The sequence below is a fragment of the Colobus angolensis genome, unplaced genomic scaffold, assembly GCF_000951035.1.
Source record: "Colobus angolensis palliatus isolate OR3802 unplaced genomic scaffold, Cang.pa_1.0 Scaffold386, whole genome shotgun sequence".
Lineage (NCBI taxonomy): Eukaryota > Metazoa > Chordata > Mammalia > Primates > Cercopithecidae > Colobus > Colobus angolensis.
In genome coordinates, this window is record NW_012117221.1 from 301,655 (window position 1) to 326,471 (window position 24,817).

Below are 24,817 nucleotides of genomic sequence, written 5' to 3' on the forward strand. Positions count from 1 at the left end.
AGATTAGTAAGGCAGCACTGTAAGGAGGGGAAATAAGGAACTGTTGAGAGAGCACAAAGGCAGCAACCTGTAAGTAATCTCAAGGCAGCACAAAATCATAAAAACCTGGACTCTATGGGGCGGTGCAGAGGGGTGCAGGGAAAGCACCCTCATACGTTCACCACAGAAGCTGTAGTTGAAAAAGAAGACGTTAGCAGCAAAGGAGACCTTGTACATGCAAAAGGAAACACCAAGCTTTTCTAAAGCATCCCAAAAGAGGTATACTGTTAGGAGCAAAGTCAAGCCCTGTAATCTAGTGATTCAGTCATTTAGTAGGGTTCTGGGACATAGATCCAGTGGCAGAATGGCTCCCCAATTATAAAACCTGCTTTGTCATCCTGACCAATAGCTTTCACTAGACAATGTCGTAAAGGTGCCATATGACTCTGCAACAAGAACCCAGAATAAAGTGGTATCAAAAATACCAAAAAGAAGGGAAAGACCCCAAAGAAAATACCAAGGATCTGCTCAACAACTAAACAGAGAGGACAGAGCAAAAAGAAAACAACAGAGCTTCAGGTTTTAAACCTGAGGGGGAAATAATAGCAGCGTCTCAAAGACATGGAGAAGGCCAGAATGGAAGAAGCATGGAAGAAAAGGGGAGTTTGTTTAGTAAGGGCAATAGAAACTTAAAAAGGATGATGAAAATACCCTAGAGGCAGCTGAAATAAGAGACAAGGCATAATAGAAAATTCAGAACAAGACATCTGAGACGCACCAGAATAAGAGAAGAGTATAGGACATCCTAAAGGGGCAAATGGAGAGAAAATAGGGCAACCGGTTGTGTTTTCATAAAGGACCTAAAGACAAAGAAATAAAAGCCAGAGAGGTAATGAAATCATTTCTGTAGTAGGAGGAAAATCACTAGAGTGCAGTATTCCCGGAGACCAAGGGAGAAGGTAGGTTTTGAGGGGGAGGGAATAATGACATCATCGACCACAGAGAAAAATAAAGGAAAAAAGTAGAATTTGTCTAGAACTAGAGAGGTCAGTGAGGAAAAGATAGAGATATCGTGATCCTTCCTTAACCTTACGTTATTTAAAAAATTTTAAGCCAAAAGTAAGTTGACATCAAAGGTGCAACAGAATATTGCAACTCAATCACCCCTCTGGGTGGCAAGTAACCAAGGCTCAATCCAGTAAGGACCACGTGCAGAAGACAGCACAGTTTTCTTTCTTTCACCGCTGAGAATACTGGCTGCTGGTAATGTTCTCAAGGCAACTTTTAAATGCACTATATATTGTTTGCAGTTACTAAACATATTCATGTAACCTAGTGAGGGATGAGAAGACAATATATTCCCTTCTACCTCATTACTCGTGATCTGGCACACAAGAAGTTTTATAAATAAAACAGCAGAGAAAAATCCTCTTACAATTTACCAGAAAACAGAATTTAACTCCCTCAAATTCCTAGCAACTTTTTCTTCTTTTTTGTATCAGCTTTATTAAACTATGATTTACAAATAATAAAACTCACCAATTTTATGCATTCAATTCAGTAATTTGGACAAATATAAACATTCTATAACCATCATTACAATCAAGATGTAGAATATTTCCATTACCCCAAAAAGTTCCCTCATGCCCTTCTATAGTCAAACCCTTCCTAAACTCTGGCCTCTGACGGCCACTAGATATGCTGCCACTATAATTCTGCCTTTTCTAGAATCTCATGTAAACACAACCATACATTACACAGCTTTGTATTAAATTGTGGAAAATATCCATGGCACAATATTTAGCATCTGAATCATTTTGAGTGTGCACTTCAATAGTGTTGAGTACATTCATGTTGTCATGTACTTTTGGTGTTTCTTTCACCTAGCATAATGCTTTTGATCTTCACCAACATTGTTGAGTATATCAGTAGTTTGTTCCTTTTTATTACTGAGTAGCATTCCATTATGTAGATCAACTAGAATTTGTTTATCCATTCACCAGTTGATGGGCATTTGAGGTGTTTCCAGTTTGGGGGTATTATGAATAATACTGCTATGAACATTTGCGTACAAGTCTTTGGGGACATATGCTTTCATTTCTCGTCTGTAAATACCTAGGAGTGGAGATACTCGGTCATATGGTACCTATTTAACTTTATAATGAATACTAGCTTTAATCTCTCAATTCAGAAAAAACTAATAGTCCACAGACACCAACCCAGAAGCCACTGCCTCCTACCGCACCGCATATCTCCTCAAGGTATGAGGTTAAACCTCAGTTTTATGTCAGTGGATGCTGGCAGGAAGAACAATTCAGCTTATGAAAAGCTAAATGACAATGCATCTGAAGCTCCTAGTAACTGACCTAGCGCACAGTGGATGCTCAATAAGCAGTGGCTACTAGTAGAAAATGTGGTGTGTGCACAAGGAAATACTATTCAGCACCCCCCTAAAAAAAAAAGGAAATCCTGTCATTTGCAACAACGTGGATGATCCTGGAGGACATTGTGGTAAGTTAAATAAGCCAGGCGCAGCACAGACAAACACCGCATCTGGAATGTAAGAGTTGAACTCACAGAAATAGAGTAGGATGTGGTTGCCAGGGGCTGTGAGATGGTCAAAGGGTACAAAGTTTCAGTTAGGATGAATAAGTTCAGTAGATCTATTGTACAGCATGGTGACTACAGTTAATAATAATGCACTGTACACTTTAAAACTGCTAAGAGTACATCTTAAATGTTCTCACAACAAAAATGGTATGTGAAGTAATGAATATATGAATTAGCTTAACCATTTCACAATGTAATATTATATTACAAACTATAAATATATAGCATTTTTATTTGTTGCCTGGCTGGTTGCGGCAGTTCACACCTGTAATCCTAACACTGTCAGAGGCCAAAGCAGGTGGATCGCTTGAGTCCAGGAGTTCAAGACCAACCAGGGCAACAGGTGAAACCCCATCCCTACTATAACTATAAAAAATTAGCCAGGCATAGTGTGTGCCATTAGTTATATGCCAGATGAAGTTTTATTTGACTTTGGGAGTAAATTATTCCTAGCAATCTCTGAATTTTAGGTTCCAAAGAACCCTGGAATTCAGTGATAATTATATGCCCAGTATTATAGGTTATTTCACCTTACAATTTAAAATAACCAAACCAAAACTTTTTGGTATGCTACCTGCATGTGCACAGCACATAACTGTACTTGGCATGTAGTGGGTTGTGTTAGTTTCCTGTTACAGCTGTAATAAATTACCCTAAACTCAATTGGCTTAAAACATACTTTTTATCTTATAATTCAGGTCAGAAGTCCTAAAACCAAGACGCCACATTCTTTCTGGAGGATTTAAGGGAAAATTTGTTTTCTCTTCTTTTTTAGTAGTTTTTTTTTTAGGCTAGCCAAGTAAAGCAGTGAGAGTAGAGAGGCAACAGAGCAATCTGTAACTGGTTGTGATCATTTAGTTGTAAATACAACCACTTGGACTAGCCTTTTCCAGTTTTTAAAGGCTGCCTTCATTCCTTGGCTCAAGGCCCCATCTTCCATCTTTCAGATTAGTAGTGTGGCATCCTCCAATCTCTCTCCATCTCTCAGCTCTGCTTCTGTCCACATGTCTCCTTCATTCTGACTCTCCTGCCTTTGTTTTCTAATAAATTTTTTTTATTGAGAAGAAGCTCATGTAACATAAATTCCATCATTTTAATGTATACAATTCAGTGGTTTTTAGTATACTCATAATTTGTGCAACTATCGCCATTAATTCCAGAACTTCCTCCCTCTTATAAGGACTTTTTCTAAACTTGTTTTTCTTCTTTCAGTAATAATAAAGGTATAGCTGACAATTTTTTTTTTTGAGACTGGGTGTCAGTCTGTCACCTAGGCTTGAGTGCAGTGGTGCAATCTTGGGTCAATGCAACCTCCACCTCCCAGGCTCAAGTGATCCTCCCACCTCAGCCTCCCAAGTAGCCGGGACTACAGGTGCACACACAACCCCCCACGTGCCAACCACTGTTACATGCTGTGCATACACAAGTTTTGGTTTGGTTGTTTTAAATAACCTATAATACTGGGCATATAATTATCATTCATCTCTAGGGTTCTTTGGAACCTAAAATTGAGACTGCTAGGAATAATTTACTCCCAAAGTCAAATAAAACGTCATCTGGCATATAACTAATGGCATGCACCATATAGTTTGAATGGGCTACCAGAAAACATTAATCAATACAAGAATATTAGTTACAATCATACCACTGAAAGATCATTTCCCCATTTCATTCATTCATTGATTGACATCAACCAGTTAGTCGACATTTTTTGCATACTCAAATTCAATAAGCACTTCCCTGTCTTAGTATCTATGAAAGACATTATGATACAGTTCATCAACTCTCTTGCAAAAATCACGATAGACGTGGGCTTCTGGCATTCCACAAAGGTGACCGTGTATGACTTATGCTGTGTGAATCCATGGTGCCAATGATCATTACCCTTCCCTTTGTAACTGCTCACAACCATGTGGTCAAGCACCTACTGCAGAAATTGACAGAACACTTACATCAAGTTAACCAGTCTAATATTTATGGAATATATAGGCCTCTTCCACCTTTATGTCTCAAAAAATATCTGCCTGTTCTTGGTTTTCTGGGACCTTTTTATTCAGTGATTCTTCAAAGATTATTGACAGTTGTTCTTTAATTTCACTCCAAGCTCTCCTAGCACTCAGTAGTTGATGAGAATCAAATTCAAAGACTCTGGAGGTTCTTTTCCTCCCTCCTTTTGGTAGCACAGGTGGACCTGATTTAGCTCAATGGAAGAAGAGACTGACACACCAGCCACTGAGCTGGAGGCACCGCTTTCTAACAAGGCCTATTCCCTACTCATAGACCTCCCATTACTACATAGTCTTAGAGATGTTCTCCTGCCCCATACTATATATAGACTATTACAGGGCAGGATTCCTGTCTATTGGAAGGTAGGCCATCGTGCATCCAATCCAGCTATGCCCCACCTGAGCACATCTCTCTGTGGAATAAAAGTTCCAAGAGTTAGGCAGGATCAGCTTTTTCTCAGCTAGGATTTTCCCCTAATAAAGCCTGTTGTATATTTATACCGTATGGCACTAAAGGTGTGAATATTCATGCCTCCTTTCCACAACTATATATAATAATAACTCCTCTGCACCAGGAGCTTGAATTGACTTCAAATGATTGTTTACAATGTTAACTCTTCCTAACCAGCTCTTGATCTTCATCCTTTATACACTCTAGGATGAAACTTACTTTTTCACACATTTCCTGACACTTAACTTTAGCTCTCAACCCTCTCTTTTCTGACAAACCAGATTGTGCTTGCTACTTTTCTAAACTGAGTGAGAAAAAAATAACAAGACAATTCAGGATTTAATCAGATGACCTGCTTTTAATGGAATGATATTTGAAGCAAGGAGTGGGATGGGGAGAATAACAAACCAGTCCAGAGAAGCTCTATGAACTCAGTGTACACAGGGCCTTAGACCACAGCTGAGTAGGAATTACCTGTCTAAGGAAAAAGAAAAATAATGAAGAAAAGGAGGATTGAAGAGTTCAAAGCGAAATTCTGCCTCCTCCACATTTCCTTACACTGGTTCCACCCTCTTTTCTAAAGGACTGTCATTTCTCTTCCCAGTATTCTAGCCTCACTGCAATATGGCATGTCTCAAGTAGAAAGTGAGCTAGTGGGAGAGACCAGTCAGCTTTTAGAGACACAGTATATACAATTACCAGTGGGAAAAGTACTCCCCAGCTCCCCTGACAGCTCTCTACATATTTATGGGGTACATAATAATGCTTCAATACATATAATGTATAGTAATCTCAGATAGGGGTAATTGGCATATCTATCATCTTGATCACTTATCATTTTTGTTTTTTGTTTTTTTTTTGAGACAGAGTCTCACGCTGTCGCCCAGGCTGCAGTGCAGTGGCATGATCACAGCTCAATGCAATCTCCACCACCTGGGTTCAAGCAATTCTTCTTCCTCAGCCTCCTGAGTAGCTGGGACTACAGGCGCGTGCCACCACACCCAGCTAATTTTTGTATTTTTAGTTGAGACGGGGTTTCTCCATGTTGGCCAGGCTGGTCTTGAACTCCTGACCTGAGGTGATCTGCCCACCTCGGCCTCCCAAAGTGCTGGGATTTGAGGTGTGAACCACCGTACCTGGCCTCATTTCCTTTGTTGGGAGCATTCCGTATCTTCCTTCTAGCTACTTGAAACTATATAATTTATTGTTGTTAACTACAGTCATTCTACAGTGCTATAGTACATAATAACTTATTCCTTCTAAGTAATTTTTGTATCCTTTAACACATCTCTCTCTACCCACCCTTCCCAGCCCCAACCTCCCTTGAGAGGTCACATCTTCCCTTTCTTGATTCATTTGCCCTGGAAACCCAGCTCCACAGGGTGTCATATAGCAACCTGGCTGACATTAAATTTCCAGCATGAGGGGAACGGCCACACTGTGCATTCAGCCCTAGAGAGCTGCTGAGGGGCACAGGGGATGAGCTGCTTATGTGGAATTCTTCCATTCTCACCCTCCAAAATAGTGGTGAAACATAGAACACACAATGACAGCATCACACTAGATCATCTGGAGGCTATGGCAGTAGTAAATATTAATTCAGTATTTTTATACAGTAATACATGGTTTTGTGTCCTTGACAATGCCTAGTGATTGTGCATGCTTACTCTAATGCTAACTTAAAAAATAACAAGGGGTTGTTTCAATTACATAGGCAAATAGTAAACATGTATCTCAAAACTAGTTCCATTATAAGCCCATTAAAATGGATTTAGTAGTTTTCAAAGCATCACAATGAGAAACTAAAAGAAACATTTTTAAGGTAATTTACCTTGGAAACTTAAGTTTATGAGATTAATCTTCATCAGGTAGGTTAAGCATACCTTTACTGTCTTGATTATTATTTAAGAACTCCAGCTAATATAATTTCCCCAAACAGGCGTAAGAGATTTCTGCTTCTCTATTCCAGTGTTGGGAAAGATTTCTTCAAATAAATGAAAATACATTTTCTTACAGCTTTACATTCTTCCTTACACATTAAAATATTGTTTATACTCTTAAATCAATGAGAATTTGTAATAAATATTTCATTTGCTCAAAGTAAAAAATGGAAACACTGATTCACTAAATGATCAACGCTCACTTTTTTTTAATCCAAACACTTTTATTTCTCCAAAATTGGGAGATACCAGTGGGAAGCATGTTCACTTTCCAAATGAGAATTGCATGGCATACACATTCTCTTATCTAATTCATCAGGACGCCCACCCACTGGCACTGAAAAGCTGTAATCCCAGCAAGCAAGAGCCATACCCGTGTGCATGCACTCATGTGAAAATATCACACACACTAAATTGCATTGAGGCCGTGACAACATGCAACTTAGTAATGTGCAATATCTCCACCAGAGCAAGCAGAATGGGAGCATCAGGGAAGAAGGGTGTGATGTATACATTCAGGAGACAACATGCTGCTAAAGAGAGGAAAATGGTCTGGGGATAAAGGATGCATGCCACTGACTCAAAACTTCATGAAATGGAAACCCAATTGCAAATGTATTCAACTGAGAAGAATACTTATTCAGAATCAAAATAATGAGTAATGTTCAAAACTTCAATGAGATAGTGATCATAAAGAAGCCACACACATACTTCAGAAGGCAAAGCTTCACGAACAGACACTTTCACTGTCTGGTCATGCAATTAACCCCCAATTTCAATTCCACTTTTGACTTATTCACAGATCATATAAATGAATGTAATGATTTCCACTTAGCTGCAACATAGATGATGATTAATGACTGATGCTTATAAAAGTTAGTATCACTGATATTTGTAGGCTAAACTGCACTTTGAGGACATTACAATATTTTCAGAGTCATTTATAAATTATAAATCATAACCACTTATTTTTCCCTCAAAATCTTTTTCCATGAAGAAACATATTGCCTCTTCAACACAAACCTTCAGGATGAAAAATCCAACAGGAACTCTTAGAGAACTCACTACCATCTTCTCCACAGGAGAAAGCTCTTCAGAGGAATCTCTATAAAACCTGTACATTTCAAGTCTTGAATTTGCGCCAGTAAAGAAACAGCCTTAGGAACTTAAATTGCAAAAAAAAAAATCACCTTGAATTACAGCCTTAAAATTATATAACTTGATATAGCTTTGGTTAGAAAAATGGCTCAGGCCATAACCCATTTAGTCTGTACCATATTTATCACATTCATAAAAATCTATCAATTCTGAGAACCACTCGATTATAGTTCTGGTATCAAAGGTTGTTAAAATTTTTTCTGTATTTAAAATAAGGTGATAATAAAACAAATGGTTTTTAAATTCCAGTATACTATGGAACCAAGACATGAGCTACTGTTATAATGCATAATTAGTGTGTGCACTCCCAAGAAGGTAAGTCAAATCTAATTTGTAAAAGACCGATTTCCTCATATCCCTGTAGATGACAGTACTCTTTCTAATCTCAAATTCTCTCCTGAGCCAAAGACCTGAATTTCTAAGTGCCACCCTCTTATGTCCACAAATATAAGTCATGATCTTCCCTAACCAGCTCCTCTTGAAAGAAGGCATCATGGTATAACAGAATATGTGCTTTCAATCAGCTGAACCTAGGTGTGACTAATAGCTTTATTTACCACTGACTGGCAAACACAACATCTAGGAATTAAGTTTAAAACAAAAAAGTTGGCATATTTGGTAAGAAAAAAAGTGACAGACATTTAGAGGATGGTCTGCTCTATGAAAGCAGAACAACAGAAAATTCAAAAGCTGTGATGTGAAAATAGAAATATTTTTCTAAGAATAAGAGTAACAACGAAGGTTACTTGAGGAAAATGGAAGCATCATCTTTCCTGAAGTTCTTTATGAACAAGGTAGATATTTTTCTGCAAAGCTTGGCTTAAGCCACACTGACTGGAGAATTCCTACCAGCCTTTGATATGGCTGCTCCAATAGCTTTACCCTACTGGGAAGATAAAAGATTAGCTTTCCTTTTTGGTAGAGCATTTGCAAAAGCTTTTTTGTCAGAAAGATCCTAGATAAACAAAGATAATCTGTTGCTAGAATTTTCATCATTTCATTTATTCAGTAAGGATGATAGTCAATGGTCATATAGGACTTTGGAGGGAAGCTATAGCCAGTACTTCCTTCAAAACAGCTTCACCCTAAATGCTGTTCCACTGGATAATATACTCCAAAATCTGGAATCTTTACAGATGGCCCCCATGTGGATACCTGAGGGCACTGTATAGGTGTTAAGAGCATTTTTTTTTAATCCCACTTCATAGCCAATCGCAGAAATAAGGTATTGGTGAAGACCTTATCCAGGCCTTGCTAGCAGGAAAAGGGGAGAGAACTTAGCAAAAGTTATACAGACATTGTATTTTAGGAGCATGCATCCTGTTTGAATGTTAACTGAAGGTTTTCTAACAATCAAAGTGGGATTCTCACTAGCTATTATATGAACACAGTGAAAAAATAAATCAGTAAGATACAATTATGAGAGAAAAAAAAGAAATCAAGATTTCTGTGGAAGACTAGTTCAGACAATGGTATTTATTAAAAGTATGTGGAGACAGAAATGCCAGCCAAAGATTCACTATTCAAGAGACACTTAAGACTACCTGGTTAACAACATATTAGAAAAAGGAGCTCTAATGGACAATAGAAGGGTTTAATTTGAGATGTATGCATAAGAAGTAAAAATGTAGTTGAGTCTTGTTAATGAGCAATGAGAACAGGGGTTGGAGGATGGGCTGAGAGAGGCCTGCTCTGCAAAAGGGCCCTCCATACCAGAAATGATGAAGAGGAAAAGATAAAGGAAGTCAAGAGCCAATGACCTGGAAAGAGCTTATAGGGAGGAAAAGTTGAAGTTCATTCAGAAACCAAGCCTGTAAATACATGGATGCCAGATGTCATAACGAAAGTTTCTGGCCAGAACCTCCAGTGCATACGGAGCCTATAACTTAAGAGATAAACAACGATTCTGCATTTCCAGTATCCAACCTACCCCTTGTGGAGGGCACAGCTTGGCTTTAGGACAGAGGAGAAACAGGAATGCCACCTACTCTCCTTCTGGAACAAAGCTAGAAATCCTGACAGCAGAGGGTTCTGAAAGAAGTTGGAGATGGGGGTGGTGGAAGTGGGGGTTCTCTTAAGCAAGTGACATGATGCTAAGAGCTAGTCTAGGATCCTGCTGATGGAAAGCTGATGGAGACAGACCACTACATCTTTGTAAATCACAGGTTTGAGAGAAGGTTATCAAAACTGCTTTGAATTGTTAAATTTTGTTTTGTTTTTGAGACAGGGTCCTACTCTGTTGCCTAGGCTGCAGTGCAGTGGTGTGACCAAGTTCACTGCAGTCTCCATCTTCCAGGCTCAAGCAATCCTACCACCTCAGCCTCTTAAGTAGCTGGGACTACAGATGCACACCACCATGCCTGGCTAATCTTTTTTATTTTTAGTAGAGACAAAGTCTCACTATGCTGCCCAGGTTGTCTCAAATTCCTGAGCTCGAGCAATCCTCCTGCCTTGGCCTCCCAGAGTGCTGGAATTACAGGTGTGAGCCCGTAATTCCAGAGCACCCAGTCTGTTTTTTTGTTTTTTAAGAAACAGGGTCTTGGCCGGGCATGGTGGCTCACGCCTGTAATCCCAGCATTTTGGGAGGCCGAGGTGGGCAGATCCCTTAAGGTTAGGAGTTAGAGACCAGCCTGGCCAACATGGTGAAACCACGTCTCTACTAAAAATACAAAAATTAACTGAGTGTGGTGGTGCACGCCTGTAGTCCCAGCTACTTGGGAGGCTGAGGCAGGAGAATCACTTGAACTCTGGAGGCAGAGACTGCACTGAGCCAAGATCACACCACTGCAATCCATCTCCAAAAAACAAAGAAACAGGATCTAGCTCTGTCACCAAGGCTGGAGCGCAGTGGCGTGATTACAACTCACTGTAACCTCAAGTTCCTCAAGCAAGCCTCCGGCCTCAGCCTCCCAAGTAGCTGGGGTTACAGGTGCATGCCACCAAGCCCAGACAATTTTTAAAATTTTTTTTATAGAGACAGGGTCTCACTATGTTGTCCAGACTGATCTCAGACTCCTGGCCTCAAGCAATCCTCCTGCCTCAAGCAATCTGAGTGGCATGAGCCACTGTACCCAGCCTGAATCTTTTTCTTATTAACAACTGCACTGTTCATATTTATCCTCTCAAAACGAGATGAAAACCTTGAAAATACCACAGTCCTTCAGAGTTTAGCACTGAATGTTATCAGGATGCTCACGACAAAAAACAGGCTTATCATGGAAAAAAATTCTGGGAGAAATAAGAATAGCATAAACCTTACCTACCTGATAGCTTCTTCCACAGACTGACCAATAATATTAGAAGAAGGACCTGGCTGAGATAGTGGAGTCAGGCTTATCACCCACTTCACTGGCTTGTAGTACTCATCACTGGAACTTAATAGATAAAATAGTGTGGTCAGGAAAATTATCTGCAAAACAAAGGACAATACCTCCTAAAAAAAATCGTATTTGGAAACTATAGGAAGATAAACATCTGTAATTGCAAATGAAATCAGAAATATGCTTTAACAAGGAAGGAAATGTGAGGTATACTTATCTATGTGGACATACCAGAGAGAGTACAAAATTGAGAAGGGCTGTCCCGCTGTAGAAGAGGATGGTCAAGAGTGTAGTGACAGTGGTGAAGAGCAGGCTCACATTCCGGCTCATAACGATCCACAGAGACTCCAAGATCTGGCAAGGAGGGAAAGCTGGATATCAGAACCAATCCTCATGAAAAAAGTTTCTACAGCCATCTAGTGTGCTTTTAATACAGTGTTTAGTAACATGAACTGAAAAGCTAAGAACTGAAGATTACTTCAAATGAAAAATAAAAAAATTAAAAAATAAACCAAAAACAGTTGTATAATCAATAGTAAAGAAAATGGTGAATCCACACCAAATAATATAGACAGCCATTAAAAACATCACTGTTATAACATGGTAAAATATTTTACAATAAAACGCTAAATTTAAAAAACAGGATTAAAAATTTTTATATATAATTGGTGGGGCATGGTGGCTCATACCTGTAATCCCAGCACTTTGGGAGGCTGAGGCAGGTGGATCACCTTAAGTCAGGAGTTCCAGACCAGTCTGACCAACATGGTAAAACCCTGTCTCTACTAAAAATACAAAATTAGCCACATGTGGTGTGGCACATGCTTGTAATCCCAGCTACTTGGGAGGCTGAGGCAGGAGAATCACTTAAACCCAGAAGGCAGGGGTTGCAGTGAGCCAAGATCCTGCCATTGCACTCTAGCCTGGGCAGCAAGAACAAAACACTGTCTCAAAATAAATATAATATAATATACACACACACATATACATACATATATATATCATTGTAGCTATGTAAAAATGGCAAGCAGAGAAAAAACATAGTCATGCATCACTTAATGATGGAGATACATTCTGAAAAATGTGTCATTAGGCGATTTCATCCTGCAAACGTCATAAAGTGTACTGATACAAACCTAAATGGTAAAGCCTGGCACACATATAGGCTATAAGATACAACCTACTACTCCTAAACTATAAACTTTGTAGCATGTTACTGTACTGAATACCACATGCAACCACAATACAGGTATTTGTACATCTAAACATGTAAAAGGTACAGTAAAAATACAGTACTATAAATCTTATGGGACCATGATTGCATTATGTGACCCATCATTAACAGAGACATTATTATGTGACACATGTCATGGACTTTACCTCCAAGGGAATACGCTAGAGTACAACCTGTGGTGATATTTATCTTGTAGGATCCTAAGTGCAGGCCATGAAATTCCAGTATTTGCTTTACTGGCTGCCTAGCCCCTACCCTTGCCATTTCCAACTTAGAGCTATCTACAAATATAAAAAGCATCACCTCAATGACTTCATTAAATCACAAGAAAAGCAATCAACAGACAGGGACAAGAGCAGTGCTCTGAGGCTAAAAATCTTTCCTGAGACAGGCAATGATCAGTATATTGAGGTCTACTGAGTTCAGCTGATTTGTCACCTACACATTCACTAGAACCAGATATCATGAGGAAGGTTTCTCACAGATGTTAAATATTAATAAAGGAGAGGTACAATATTTATAGCATACCTGCATGTTTCATTTACGATCTCAAATCCCCTTATTATAATATCTGTTCTATTCTTCCCAAGTGGACTATCCTTCCTCTTAATGAAAAATACAAAAGCAAAATGACCAGAAAAACACCTCCCATTACCATTTCTAAACTGCTTCCACAGACTTCCCAACAATGCCATGAGTGAAGAAATGTGGATGATATTATCTCTATTTTATAGATACATAATTTGAAGTTCACAAATTTTTTTTAAAAACTTGCCTAAGGGCACAAAGCCAGTAAGTGGAACTAGAGCTTAGGGCTTACATGTTGTGGGGCAGAACTCACAATATCTGATTTTTGTTTTGGTGCCCTTCCCAAAACAGCAGTTCTGGTTTTTGTCATATGTCCATCTGTTCTATGAAAAGTCCTCTCCATTCCTTTCCTACTTCAGATGTACCATTTATAAAGGCGTATTTTGTTGCCCTTGGCATTTCTTGCAAACCTCAGCTCAGTTTCCTAAGAGAACTCTGGCAGGCTGGTTTCATTTACAAAAACTCCTTACATAAAACCTTGAAAATGCTTCACAATGCCCACAAAAATATGCAAGATTGACTAGTTGACCTCGTGGGATAAAGAATGAATGAACAATGCCATCAGTTCCAAGAAACAAGCCAACAATGCCTTTACTTGTGATTTGACAAGCATTCTTTTTGCAGCTTCAGTCATTTTGAAATTTTTATGTAACAAAAAAATTAAATAGTTTCTGGGTTACACTAAGAGAAAATACCTTGTGGTAATTCTTAAGAAATTAACTAAATACGTTAATTTTAGACTGTTAGTCTCCAACAACAAAAAAGTAACCTTTCCTATTTGAAAGAAAGAAAGGGAATCAACTGGAGAAAACAGAGGAAAAAACATTTCTAGAATATTAACTAAATCCTTAAAGTAAAGTGGTTTTAATTTATATGGCAGGCTTAGGGAGGAGAAAATGGGTAAAGGCAGGCACAAGAGCAAGGCCCATGAAACTCTGAAAACAAAACAGATTTATGGAGACAAAATATATTGCAACTGAAGTTGGGTGCAGTGGCTCACACCTGTAATCCCAGCACTTTGGGAGGCCAAGGTGAGCAGATCACTTGAAGCCAGGAGTTTGAGACCAGCCTGGCTTACATAGTGAAATCCATCCCTACTAACAATACAAAAAAATTAGGTGAATGTGTTGGTCTGTAATACCAACTACTCAGGAGGCTGAGGCACAAAAATTTCTTGAACCCAGGAGGTGGAGGCTGCAGTGAGCTGAGATCGTGCCACTGCGCTCCAGACTGGATGACAAAGCGAGACTGTCTCTGGAGAAAGGAAAAAAAAAAAAAAAGGGATCCTAACTCAGAAGTAGAAAACATGAGCCAGGTTTGATATCAGTTTAATCAACAATAGCAATGTAAGTACTGGAAGAACGTCACAAAGAGTTCATTATGAAACATACAAAAAGCCCAAGAGACTTACTGAACCAACTAAGCAATGTGGTCATGAAAGGTGGTCTCTATTGTGGATAAGAACTGACCAACAAGGCCTCACCATCTCCAGTGGCTCTGCAGTCCTTTACTCTGAGTCCACCACTCACCAAACAACCGTTTGATTATTAATTTGATTTCCCAGTACTTATTAAGAGCCATCAGCCCACCTTCTTATGGAGCCAGTGAAGAAGATTCAAAGGCAACAGTTGAGAAAAACAGAGGAGGAACAGGACATTGCAGAGATGCAGAGGTCTAAATAAGGGAAAATGTCTCCCCTGGCAGAACCGAGCCACCTCTGTCTGCCTCAGAGTTGGGAGGGAGCCTGGAGACAATGGACCACGTGAGTTCTGCTATCTTTCTCTAGTTCCAATCTTTCTTATCTATCTATAAAGGAAGGGAGATGAGCCAGGTGACCTCAAAACACCATTTCAACTCAGCCACTGTATTTCTAAATACAAAAATAATTATTGGCTGAGCGGCTCATGTCTGTAATCCCAGCACTTTGGGAGGCCGAGGTGAAAGAATAGCTTGAGCTCAGAAGTTCAAGACCAGCCTGTGCAACATAGCAAGAGCCCATCTCTGCAAAAAAAAATTAAAATTTAAAAATCAGCTGGGTGTGGTAGTGTATGCCTGTAGTCCCACCTACTCAGGGAGAAGGAGGAGGAGGATGAAGCGGGAGGATGGCTTGAGCCCAGGAGGTCGAGGATGCAGTAAGCCACAGTCAAATCATTGCACTACAGTCTAATGTACTTCTCTTAGTTTAATTGAGGACCTAACACCATACTAAATTCTAAGGTAGGGGTATTTGAGATTCCTTCTACCTCCAAAAACTTACAATCTAGTCCAGAAGATTGGGTATAAACACTAAAGTGTCAAAAATATGCTTAGGTATCAAAAGAGTGAAAACAATAAATGCAAAAGGAATCTGAATGTAGAGAAACCTCAATGTGTTCTGAAATACACTGCGAAGATTTCATGAACAAGACTGGCCCTAAGCCAACTATTCACAATAATATCCAAAAAAAAAAAAAAACTGACAAAACAAAGCAAATAAAAATATAAAGGTATGAGACTAAGAAATGTTGAGTTCTCTAGAGGATGAAATACAGTTTGAAAGGTAACACAACATTACATATAAAGTCTGGCCTCTGGGGCCAAGGAAAGATGAACTGAATTTGAACATCAACTGTTATTTACCATGCTAACTATTTAACACCTCTGAGCCTTTTTTTGGTTATTAAAATGAAGGCAATTATACTAGTTTTGCAGAATCACTGCGAGAATTAAATTGGAAAATATTAAGCACCTAGCACAGTATTTGACACAAAATATTTCATACAAAAACTACTAAATAATCATCTGTTCCCTGAACTGTCCATTACTAATATTTAAATGTGTTTAGGGATACAGAAATTGTATTTGAGGGACTACACAGCAAAACTGTTATTTTAGTTTCAAAAACTGCCTCTTCTCTTTCTACAAGAATTTATAAAATTTAATTTTTCTTTATCATCTATCTTAGTATGATTTAACACTGTCACTTCATTCATCAGTAACAGATGCTTAGGTCAGGTGCGGTGACTCACGCCTGTAATCCCAGCACTTTGGGAGGTCGAGGAGGGTGGATCACGAGGTCAGGAGATTGAGACCACCCTGGATAACACGGTGAAACCCCGTCCCTACTAAAAATACCAAAAATCAGCCGGGCATGGTGACAGATGCCTGTAGTCCCAGCTACTTGGGAGGCTGAGGCAGGAGAATGGCGTGAACCCGGGAGGCGGAGCTTGCAGTGAGCAGAGATCGTGCTACTGCACTCCAGCCTCGGTGACTGAGCGAGATCCCGTCTCAAAGAAAAAAAACAAAACAAAAACCAGATGCTTTTAAGTTCAATGACTACAGTCACAAAACAAAACAAAAAGGGATTCAGTAACTTTTAGTTAACACATCTGAATTTTGGGGAAAAACAAACATTCCAAGGTATTATTAGATGATACACTATTTTGTGTATGCATTGGCATTAAAGAGCCAACTGGAAGGTCCAGGATACTGGGTGGAACCTGCTGACTGACTAATGGGCTTTTCTATAGGCTGATGTGGCAGGGACCTTCCAGCTGCTTTTAGTGTTGCACTCTTAAAAAGGAACATACTGCCAGGGATCACCAGACAGGTAACAAAAGAAAAAACAAAACAAACTTTAAAGAAACGTAGAGCAAAGAGAGAGCAGAAGACGTTTTAAATACTTTATTAGTAATATTCTCAAATAAGTAAAAAAGGATGGTTCAGAAGAAAGAGCTGTTGGATATTACAAGTATGATAGCAGGAAAAATGAAAATTTCAATCACAGTTTCTTTTTTTGTTTTGTTTTGAGATGGAGTTTCGCTCTTGTTACCCAGGATGGAGCTCAATGGCACAATCTCAGCTCACCACACCCTCTGCCTCCCAAGTTCAAGTGATTCTCCTGCCTCAGCCTCCTGAGTAGCTGGGATTATGGGCATGTGCCACCACGCCAGACTAATTTTGTATTTTTAGTAGAGACGGGGTTTCTCCATGTTGGTTAGGCTGATCTCGAACTCCCAATCTCAGGTGATCCGCCCGCCTCGGCCTCCCAAAGTGCTGGGATTACAGGCATGAGCCACCACGCCCGGCCTCAATTACTGTTTCAAAGGCAAGCTGAAGCTATTTCTCAGGGGAAAAAGAAAACAAAGAGATAGAAAACAGAAAAGAGGCTTTCAAAATTAAGGAATCCATGTTAAAGGCCCAATATCTGATTAACAGCACTTCACCTTCCACACTAAGAAAGTAAAAGATAACATCTAAAACTGCAAAACAAAGAAAAGAGCAGCATAAACATTATTTTAGAAATTCAGAGATAAATACCCAGGGAAAGCTAAAAGAATTGACAGTTGTTTGTAAAGAAAAAGATGGGAAATCGGGAGGCATACAGCAGGGCACTGCTGCTTATTGAAATCTTTCAGCGTTATTGCAGTTTCAGTGATGATCATGTATTACTTTGATAAAAATTAAATTTAGGCCAGGTGCGATGGCTCATGACTCTAATCCCAGCACTTTGGGAGGCCAAGGCGGGCAGATCACTTGAGGTCAGGAGTTCAAGACCAGTTTGGGCCAACACGGAGAAACCCTGTATCTACAAAAATAAAAAAAAAAAAGAAAAAATTAGCTGGGTGTGGTGGTGCACACCTGTAATCCCAGCTACTCAGGAGGCTAAGGTAGGAGAATCGTTTGAACCTGGGAGGCGGAAGTTGAAGTAAGCTGAGATCACACTACTGCACTCCAGCCTAGGCAACAGAACGAGACTCCATCTCAAAAAAAAAATTAACTTTAAAAAGTTTAGCACAGCAAACCTCAATTTTTGTTCACTTGATGAAAGTCACAAGTTTATGCACAAGAAAATTACTCTCTGTGAAATTCTACGTCCAAGACACCATACAAAATATGCTATGGAATGAGGAGGAGCAGCAGTTAGCACTTAGGAATGCTGCAAAGACTGCAGAGGTGATAGCGCATGGTGGGAGGTTAGGTGGGAAGGTAACAAGCTAAGCACTCAACACATTCTATCCCTCCAATGTAACTGGAACCATATTTCCATCTGGTCAAGGGTCTTCATACACCACAAAGGCAGGTCCCTCTCTAGTAGTCCAATTGGAGACATCCTGATCAGCCTAGGGGGAGGACAAGGATCCCTATCTGAGAATCTGGCAGCCCACAGCATCACTCACATCACACAGCATCACTCAGGACTCAGCATCTCTCACTCTACAACCACAGGGGAAATACCAAGGGAGTGGTGACACCTGATGCCTGTGGCTTTTGAACATCATCCTAGTGCACTCAGAGTTCTCAAACATGTAAATGTCATGACGTTAAAAACAGGATAGATGAGGCCTCAAAATGCATACGGAAAACTTAGAATTAGAGTGTCTTCTATTTTGAACTTCAGCTTAACTATAAATACTATTTCTTACCGAAAGAAATGTCTCAATGTTCTCGTGAACAAAGGAAGCAATATCCTGCCAGTCCAGAATGTCTCCCAGCCAGCTATTCTGACGACTGACATGCAACTTCTGTCCTTTGTGCCTTCCAGAGTGTGTTACATTCTATAGAATAAAACAGTGCAGACATGAAATTCTCATCTTAATCTAAAGATCAAAAAGTATAAAAGTCACATTTTGCTTCAGGTCCCCTTAATCACTTCAGTAAGTACTCCAAGGAGAAGAACTTTCCATTATTTAAGAAATCAGCTGGCCGGGCGCGGTGGCTCAAGCCTGTAATCCCAGCACTTTGGGAGGCTGAGACGGGCGGATCACGAGGTCAGGAGATCGAGACCATCCTGGCTAACACGATGAAACCCCATCTCTACTAAAAAATACAAAAAACTAGCCGGGCGAGGTGGCGGGCTCCTGTAGTCCCAGCTACTCAGGAGGCTGAGGCAGGAGAATGGCGTGAACCCGGGAGGCGGAGCTTGCAGTGAGCTGAGATCCGGCCACTGCACTCCAGCCTGGGAGACAGAGCGAGACTCCGTCTCAAAAAAAAAAAAAAAAAAAAAAAAAAAAAAAAAAGAAAAAAGAAATCAGCTAAGAACTCCATTTAAAGACCTGAAATATAAAATGCTTCTGTTTATATTCTAGGTACCTTGGCTAAGTCTTGCTCCAGTGCTTCCCTCCTAAATACATTTGCAAACACATCTTACTCCTCAGTATCTACAACAACATACTAAATAGCATTTACTTTTTTTTTTTTTTTTCAGTTTTTAGGTCCTCTACCTTTCTCTTGATCTCCCATCTTTGCTTTTTCCTCCGTTCCTCATTTTTCTTTTTAATTTACCATACAAGATAAGCAAAATGAGGAGAGAAGAATATAACAAGCAAATGTAAGGCAGTAAATAGAATTTGTCTATCTGGAAGACATTGGCAGAGATACGAGAATAACTAACTTTGAAAGAGATAAGGGCCAGGTAGAATGGCTCACACCTGTAATCCTACCACTTTGGGAGGCTGAGGCAAGAAGATCACTTAAGCCTAGGAGTTCAAGACCAACCTGGGCAACACAGTGAGACCCTATCTTTACAAAAATTTAAAAATTAGACAAGCATGATGGTAGGAATGTCGTCGTCTTTTTTTAGAGACAAGGTCTTGCTCGCCCTGTCACCAGGTTGGACTGGAGTGCAATGGTGCAGTCATAGCTCACTGCAGCCTCCAACTCCTGAGCTTCAGTGATCCTCCCACTTCAGTCTCCCCAAGTAGCTGGGACTATAGGTGCACACCACCACACCCGGCTAATTTTTTGTAGAGATGGGGTCTCACTACATTGCCCAGGCAGGTCTGAAGCTCCAAGCCTCAAGTGATCCTCCCACCTCAGCCTCCCAAATAGCCAGGATTACAGACATGAGCCACCATGCCCAGCCAACAAATATGCCAGTTTGTACAAAGAACTTGAGCATCTCTGGATTTTGGTACCAGTGGGGTGTCTTAGGACCGATCATCCAGCATACTGGGGGACATACTGTACTTAACCACTTAATAAACCTATGCTTATGAAACACTGACCTTCCTCTACTATAAAATAAAGCTCACGAGGTATGAGGGGTAATAAAAGCTATTTGTCTGTAAGCAGAAGTCCCAGAGTTAGCAAAAGAAATAGATACACCTTTCTAATTATCTGGTTTTTCAGCAGATGAGATCAAATCTATGATACTCACCTAGATATTCCCTGGATATTTTTTCCGAAGTCTTTGAAATCTATAAAAACTAACAATCTTCCCTCAACTCATCCCAAAGCAAGTACATAATCCCAAACAAGTCACTAAGGAACAAATTCAAATTTAAAATCAGCCCTCCTCCCCCTCCACCCTACATTAAGAGACTTACATATATACTTGCTCTCCTTACATCAACTCAGAATCATCACCACCAACTCTGCCCACTCTATACACAGCACAGCTCCTGCTAGCCCACAGGCCCTGCCAGAACTAGTGTATAGGATGGCCTGGGCAACATGGCAAAACCTCATCTCTACAAAAAATACAAAAAAATTCACCAGGCATGGTGGCGTGCAGCTGTAATCCCAGCTACCCAGAAGGTTGAGGCAGGAGGATCACTCGAGTCCAAGAGATGGAGGTTACAGTAAGCCAAGATCACACCACTGCACTCCAGCCTGGGTGACAGAGTGAGACCCTGTCTCAAAAAGTAATAAAAATAATAAATAAATAAAAATAAAAAATAAAAGATCTCTAAGCTTTTAGATCCAGTTTCACTTCCTCAAAGAAAAGTTCTTAATGCCTACAGTTGTACTGTCTAAAACAGTAGCCAGTAGAGCCAGTAGAAGCTAGCCACATGTGGCTACTGAGCACTTAAAATATGTCTAGCTCAAAAACTGAGACGTGCTGCTGGTATAAAATGCATGCTAGATTTCAAAGACAGTATGGAAAAAAAAGAATATAAAATATCTTATTAAATTTTTTCTAATGATTACATATTAAAATAGTATTTGGGGTATACTGGGTTAAATATCACTGAAAAACTAAAACAGGTAAAATTTGTTTTAGTATAAGTACTAGAAAATTTAACATTACCTTATGTGGCTTGCATTACACTTCTCCTGCACAGAGCTGGTCTAGAGGATGAGATGTCCACGACAACAGACTGAGGATGGAATACTGATGCACCAGAGGGGTAGGCAGGTTCTGCCATGAAGACTAACCATCAACTCACACTGTCTTTAGTGACCTGAGGCTTAAGGGTTTTGTTGTTTTAAAATTTCCATGAATGAAATCCCGCTGTGAATATAATCCTATCTAGTTGATGAGTCGATAAAAGGACTTTATTAGTTTACAACATAAAACCTTAGCTAAAATAACCTACCTTTACAAACCAAGAGTGATACAGTCTGTCCCAAAGTTCTAGTACTTGCTTTTCAATTACAGCAGTATTGTTCACCTTATCTCCTAGAATTTTATGGAGCTAGAAAAAAACACAGATACGACCTGGTACAATATTTCAGGCAACAATAGAGTAAATTTAATATACGCTGTGTATTTACATTTGTTTCAATTCAAACAAAAATGTTCCAGACTATTTATCTCTAGCCATATTATGTTCTTTCCTTAAACTCTACTCCTGAGTATTCCCAGTAAATTTCCTTTCTCATCTTTTTGCTTCTGTCTTCTTTGTTCTATTCTCAGGTCTCTAAGAGAGCTACCTCACGCTATCAGAGAATGATGCAAATGAAGCCATGATTGCTGACTTATCTGATCTTACCTGTCTAGAGAAAAATCTTTCCCCTGTAATCCCAGTGCCCTTCCATTATACATATGTCTCATGTTACATTTATCTCTATTATTAAGAATTACCACAGAACTTTAAGTAAAATTTTAGGACGCTGGCTATAAACACAAATCCTTCCCTCCATTTGCATGCTGAGAGATGTGCGGTCTCATTTACAATTGATCAGACTGGCCTCGGGTTTGTGGAAATCAAGTACACCGAGACGACGTAACTTACAGGAAGGCTATCATTGTAAGATGTTATCCCACTTAGTTATTATTAAAACCATATTATAATATAAAAAACAATTTTTACACTTTCAGAGGCTGAGGTGGGGAGATCACTTGAACCCAGGAGTTTGAGACCAGCCTGAGTAACATGGCGAAATCCCATCTCTATAAAAAATACAAAAAAATTACCAGGTGTGGTGGTGTGTGCCTGCAGTCCCAGCTACTTGGGAGATTGAGGTGAGAGGATCACCTGAGTCCAGGAAGTTGAGGCTGCAGTGACCCCTGATCATGCCAATGCACTCCAGCCTGAGTAATAGAGACCTGGTCTCGGGAAAAAAAAAAAAAAAGAATTCCTAAAAGAAATTTGTAGGCCCGCTTCCTTAATACAATTGTTTCCATTTTTCTATTTCCTCTGCAACTTTCTGCCTGCTTACATAGAGACAATTTAGAATTCTATATTTTCTACTGCATTATAAACATTTAATCTTCAGTCTTCATCACTAACCTTCATCTTTAATACTCTTCTATTAGTTCATTATGTTCTGATATTAGCTGATCATTACCCATGCTAAGGATATATAATTAAATCCTTTTTCTTTTTTTCTTTTCTTTTTTTTGAGATGGAGTTTTGCTCTGTCACCCAGGCTGAAGTGCAGTGGCGCAATCTTGGCTCTCACTGCAACCTCTGCCTCCCAGGTTTGAGCAATTCTCCTGTCTCAGTCTCCTGAGTAGCTGGGATTACAGGCGTGCACCACCACGCCCAGCTAATTTTTGTATTTTTAGTAGAGACAGGGTTTCACCATGTTGGCCAGGCTGGTCTTGAACTCCTGACCTCAAGTGATCTGCCCACCTCAGCCTCCACAAGTGCTGGGATTACAGGTGTGAGCCACTGTGCCGAGCCATGAATCCTAATTTTTAATGTCATGAGTAACACTGCAATGAACATTCTTTTACACAGTTCTTAAGGATATCTATGGATGCTCATTGCAGGGTTACTTGTGACATAAATAAATGTACTGGAACCAAAGAAAATGAGTTTTTGGTTTTTTTTTTTTTCTGAGACAGGGTTTCACTCTGTCACCCAGGCTGGAGTACAGTGGCATGATCACGGTTCATTGAAGCCTGGACCTCCCAGGCTCAAGCAATCCTGCCACCTCAGAGACCCGAGTAGCTGGGATCACAGGCGCATGACACCACACACAGCTAATTTTCTTATTTTTTTGTAGAGACAAGGTCTCACTATGTTGCTCAAGCTGGTCTGGGATCAAGTGATCCTCCTGCCTCGGCCTCCCAAAGTGATGGGATTACAGGCATAAGCTACCACACCCAGCCGACAATGAGCATTTTAATGGCTCTTGCTACACATTGGTAAACTGACTTCTATAAGAAATATACCAATTAATGCTTTTCAAATTTACATAAATGACCCAATTTCTTCAAAGCCTTATGAACTAACTGGACAATTTTTAGGGAGTTTAACAGGTGTGAAATGTAGCCATTATTTATTATTTTCTTATTTAGTAATGAAAGGAGTGACCATTTTCCCATGTTAGTTTACAACATCTATTTCCTTACTCTTTGTCTATTTGATTCTGGCCTTACAGATATGTTAACCAGTTACTAGACATATTCAATGCAAACATATCTGTTCAATTTGTTCCTTTATATTTGATTTATTCATAAACTGAAAACAAAATACTCAATATAATAAAGCCATTTGGCCAGGCATCGTGGCTCATGCCTTGTAATCATAGCACTTTGGGAGGCCATGGTGGAAGGATTGTGTAAGCACAGGAGTTTGAGACCAGCCTGGGCAACATGGTGAAACTACGTCTCTATAAAAAATAGAAAAATTGGCTGGGCATGGTGGTGCATGCCTGTAGTTCCAGCTACTCAGGAGGCTAAAGGGGTAGGACCACTTGAGCCTAGGAGGTGGGGGTTATAGTTAGCTGAGATCGCGCCACTGCACTCTAGCCCGGGAACAAATCTTGTTGATTCTTAACATAATCCTAATTACTTCAGTATACTAAAAGTGCAACTTACCTTTATTCCTACAGGCAATACTAGGGAAGGAAAGAATATCCCAAATTCATATTGCGGAACCTAATCCTTAACTGTGTTGTCTTTTCCTCTATCATTCATTTCCCCTTCACAAAGCTCCCTCCACTTCAGTCAAGATCATTTCCTCAAGCACACTCCTGTCTCAGCATCTCAATCATCTCTTCAAGCACACTCCTGTCTCTGCATCTTGGCTCACACAAATACCCTTCTTAAAAGCCACTCTTTCTTGATCTGTCATTCCTTCAAGGTTTATCTCAAGTGCCACATCAAAGCACTTAATCCAGTTCTGGGCACACACTGCAAGCATGCTACAGTAGAAACAAAGGATTTGAAGTTAAGCTTCAGTTTCAAACCAAGCTCTGCAATCTACTACATGACCCCTGGGAACTGACTCAGCCTTGCTGAGTCTTGTTTCCTCACCTACAAAGCAGGCAAAATAATTTATATTGCAGGCTTCTTAGAAACAGTAAAAGAGGCCAGGCGCGGTGGCTCAAGCCTGTAATCCCAGCACTTTGGGAGGCCGAGACGGGCGGATCAC

General features: G+C 39.9%; 1 protein-coding gene across 1 annotated transcript in view; it reads right to left on the reverse strand.

Moving 5' to 3' along the window:
• The window catches only part of TMEM245 (transmembrane protein 245), a 109,545-nt gene that overhangs the window by 21,581 nt on the left and 63,147 nt on the right, over positions 1-24,817 (reverse strand). The window contains exons 12-15 of the mRNA XM_011954613.1: positions 21,587-21,685; positions 18,692-18,823; positions 11,696-11,818; positions 11,408-11,553 (exon numbers count right to left, since the gene is read on the reverse strand). Of these exons, the coding sequence (XP_011810003.1) occupies positions 11,408-11,553; positions 11,696-11,818; positions 18,692-18,823; positions 21,587-21,685 (500 nt within the window). The remainder of the gene's footprint in view (positions 1-11,407; positions 11,554-11,695; positions 11,819-18,691; positions 18,824-21,586; positions 21,686-24,817) is intronic.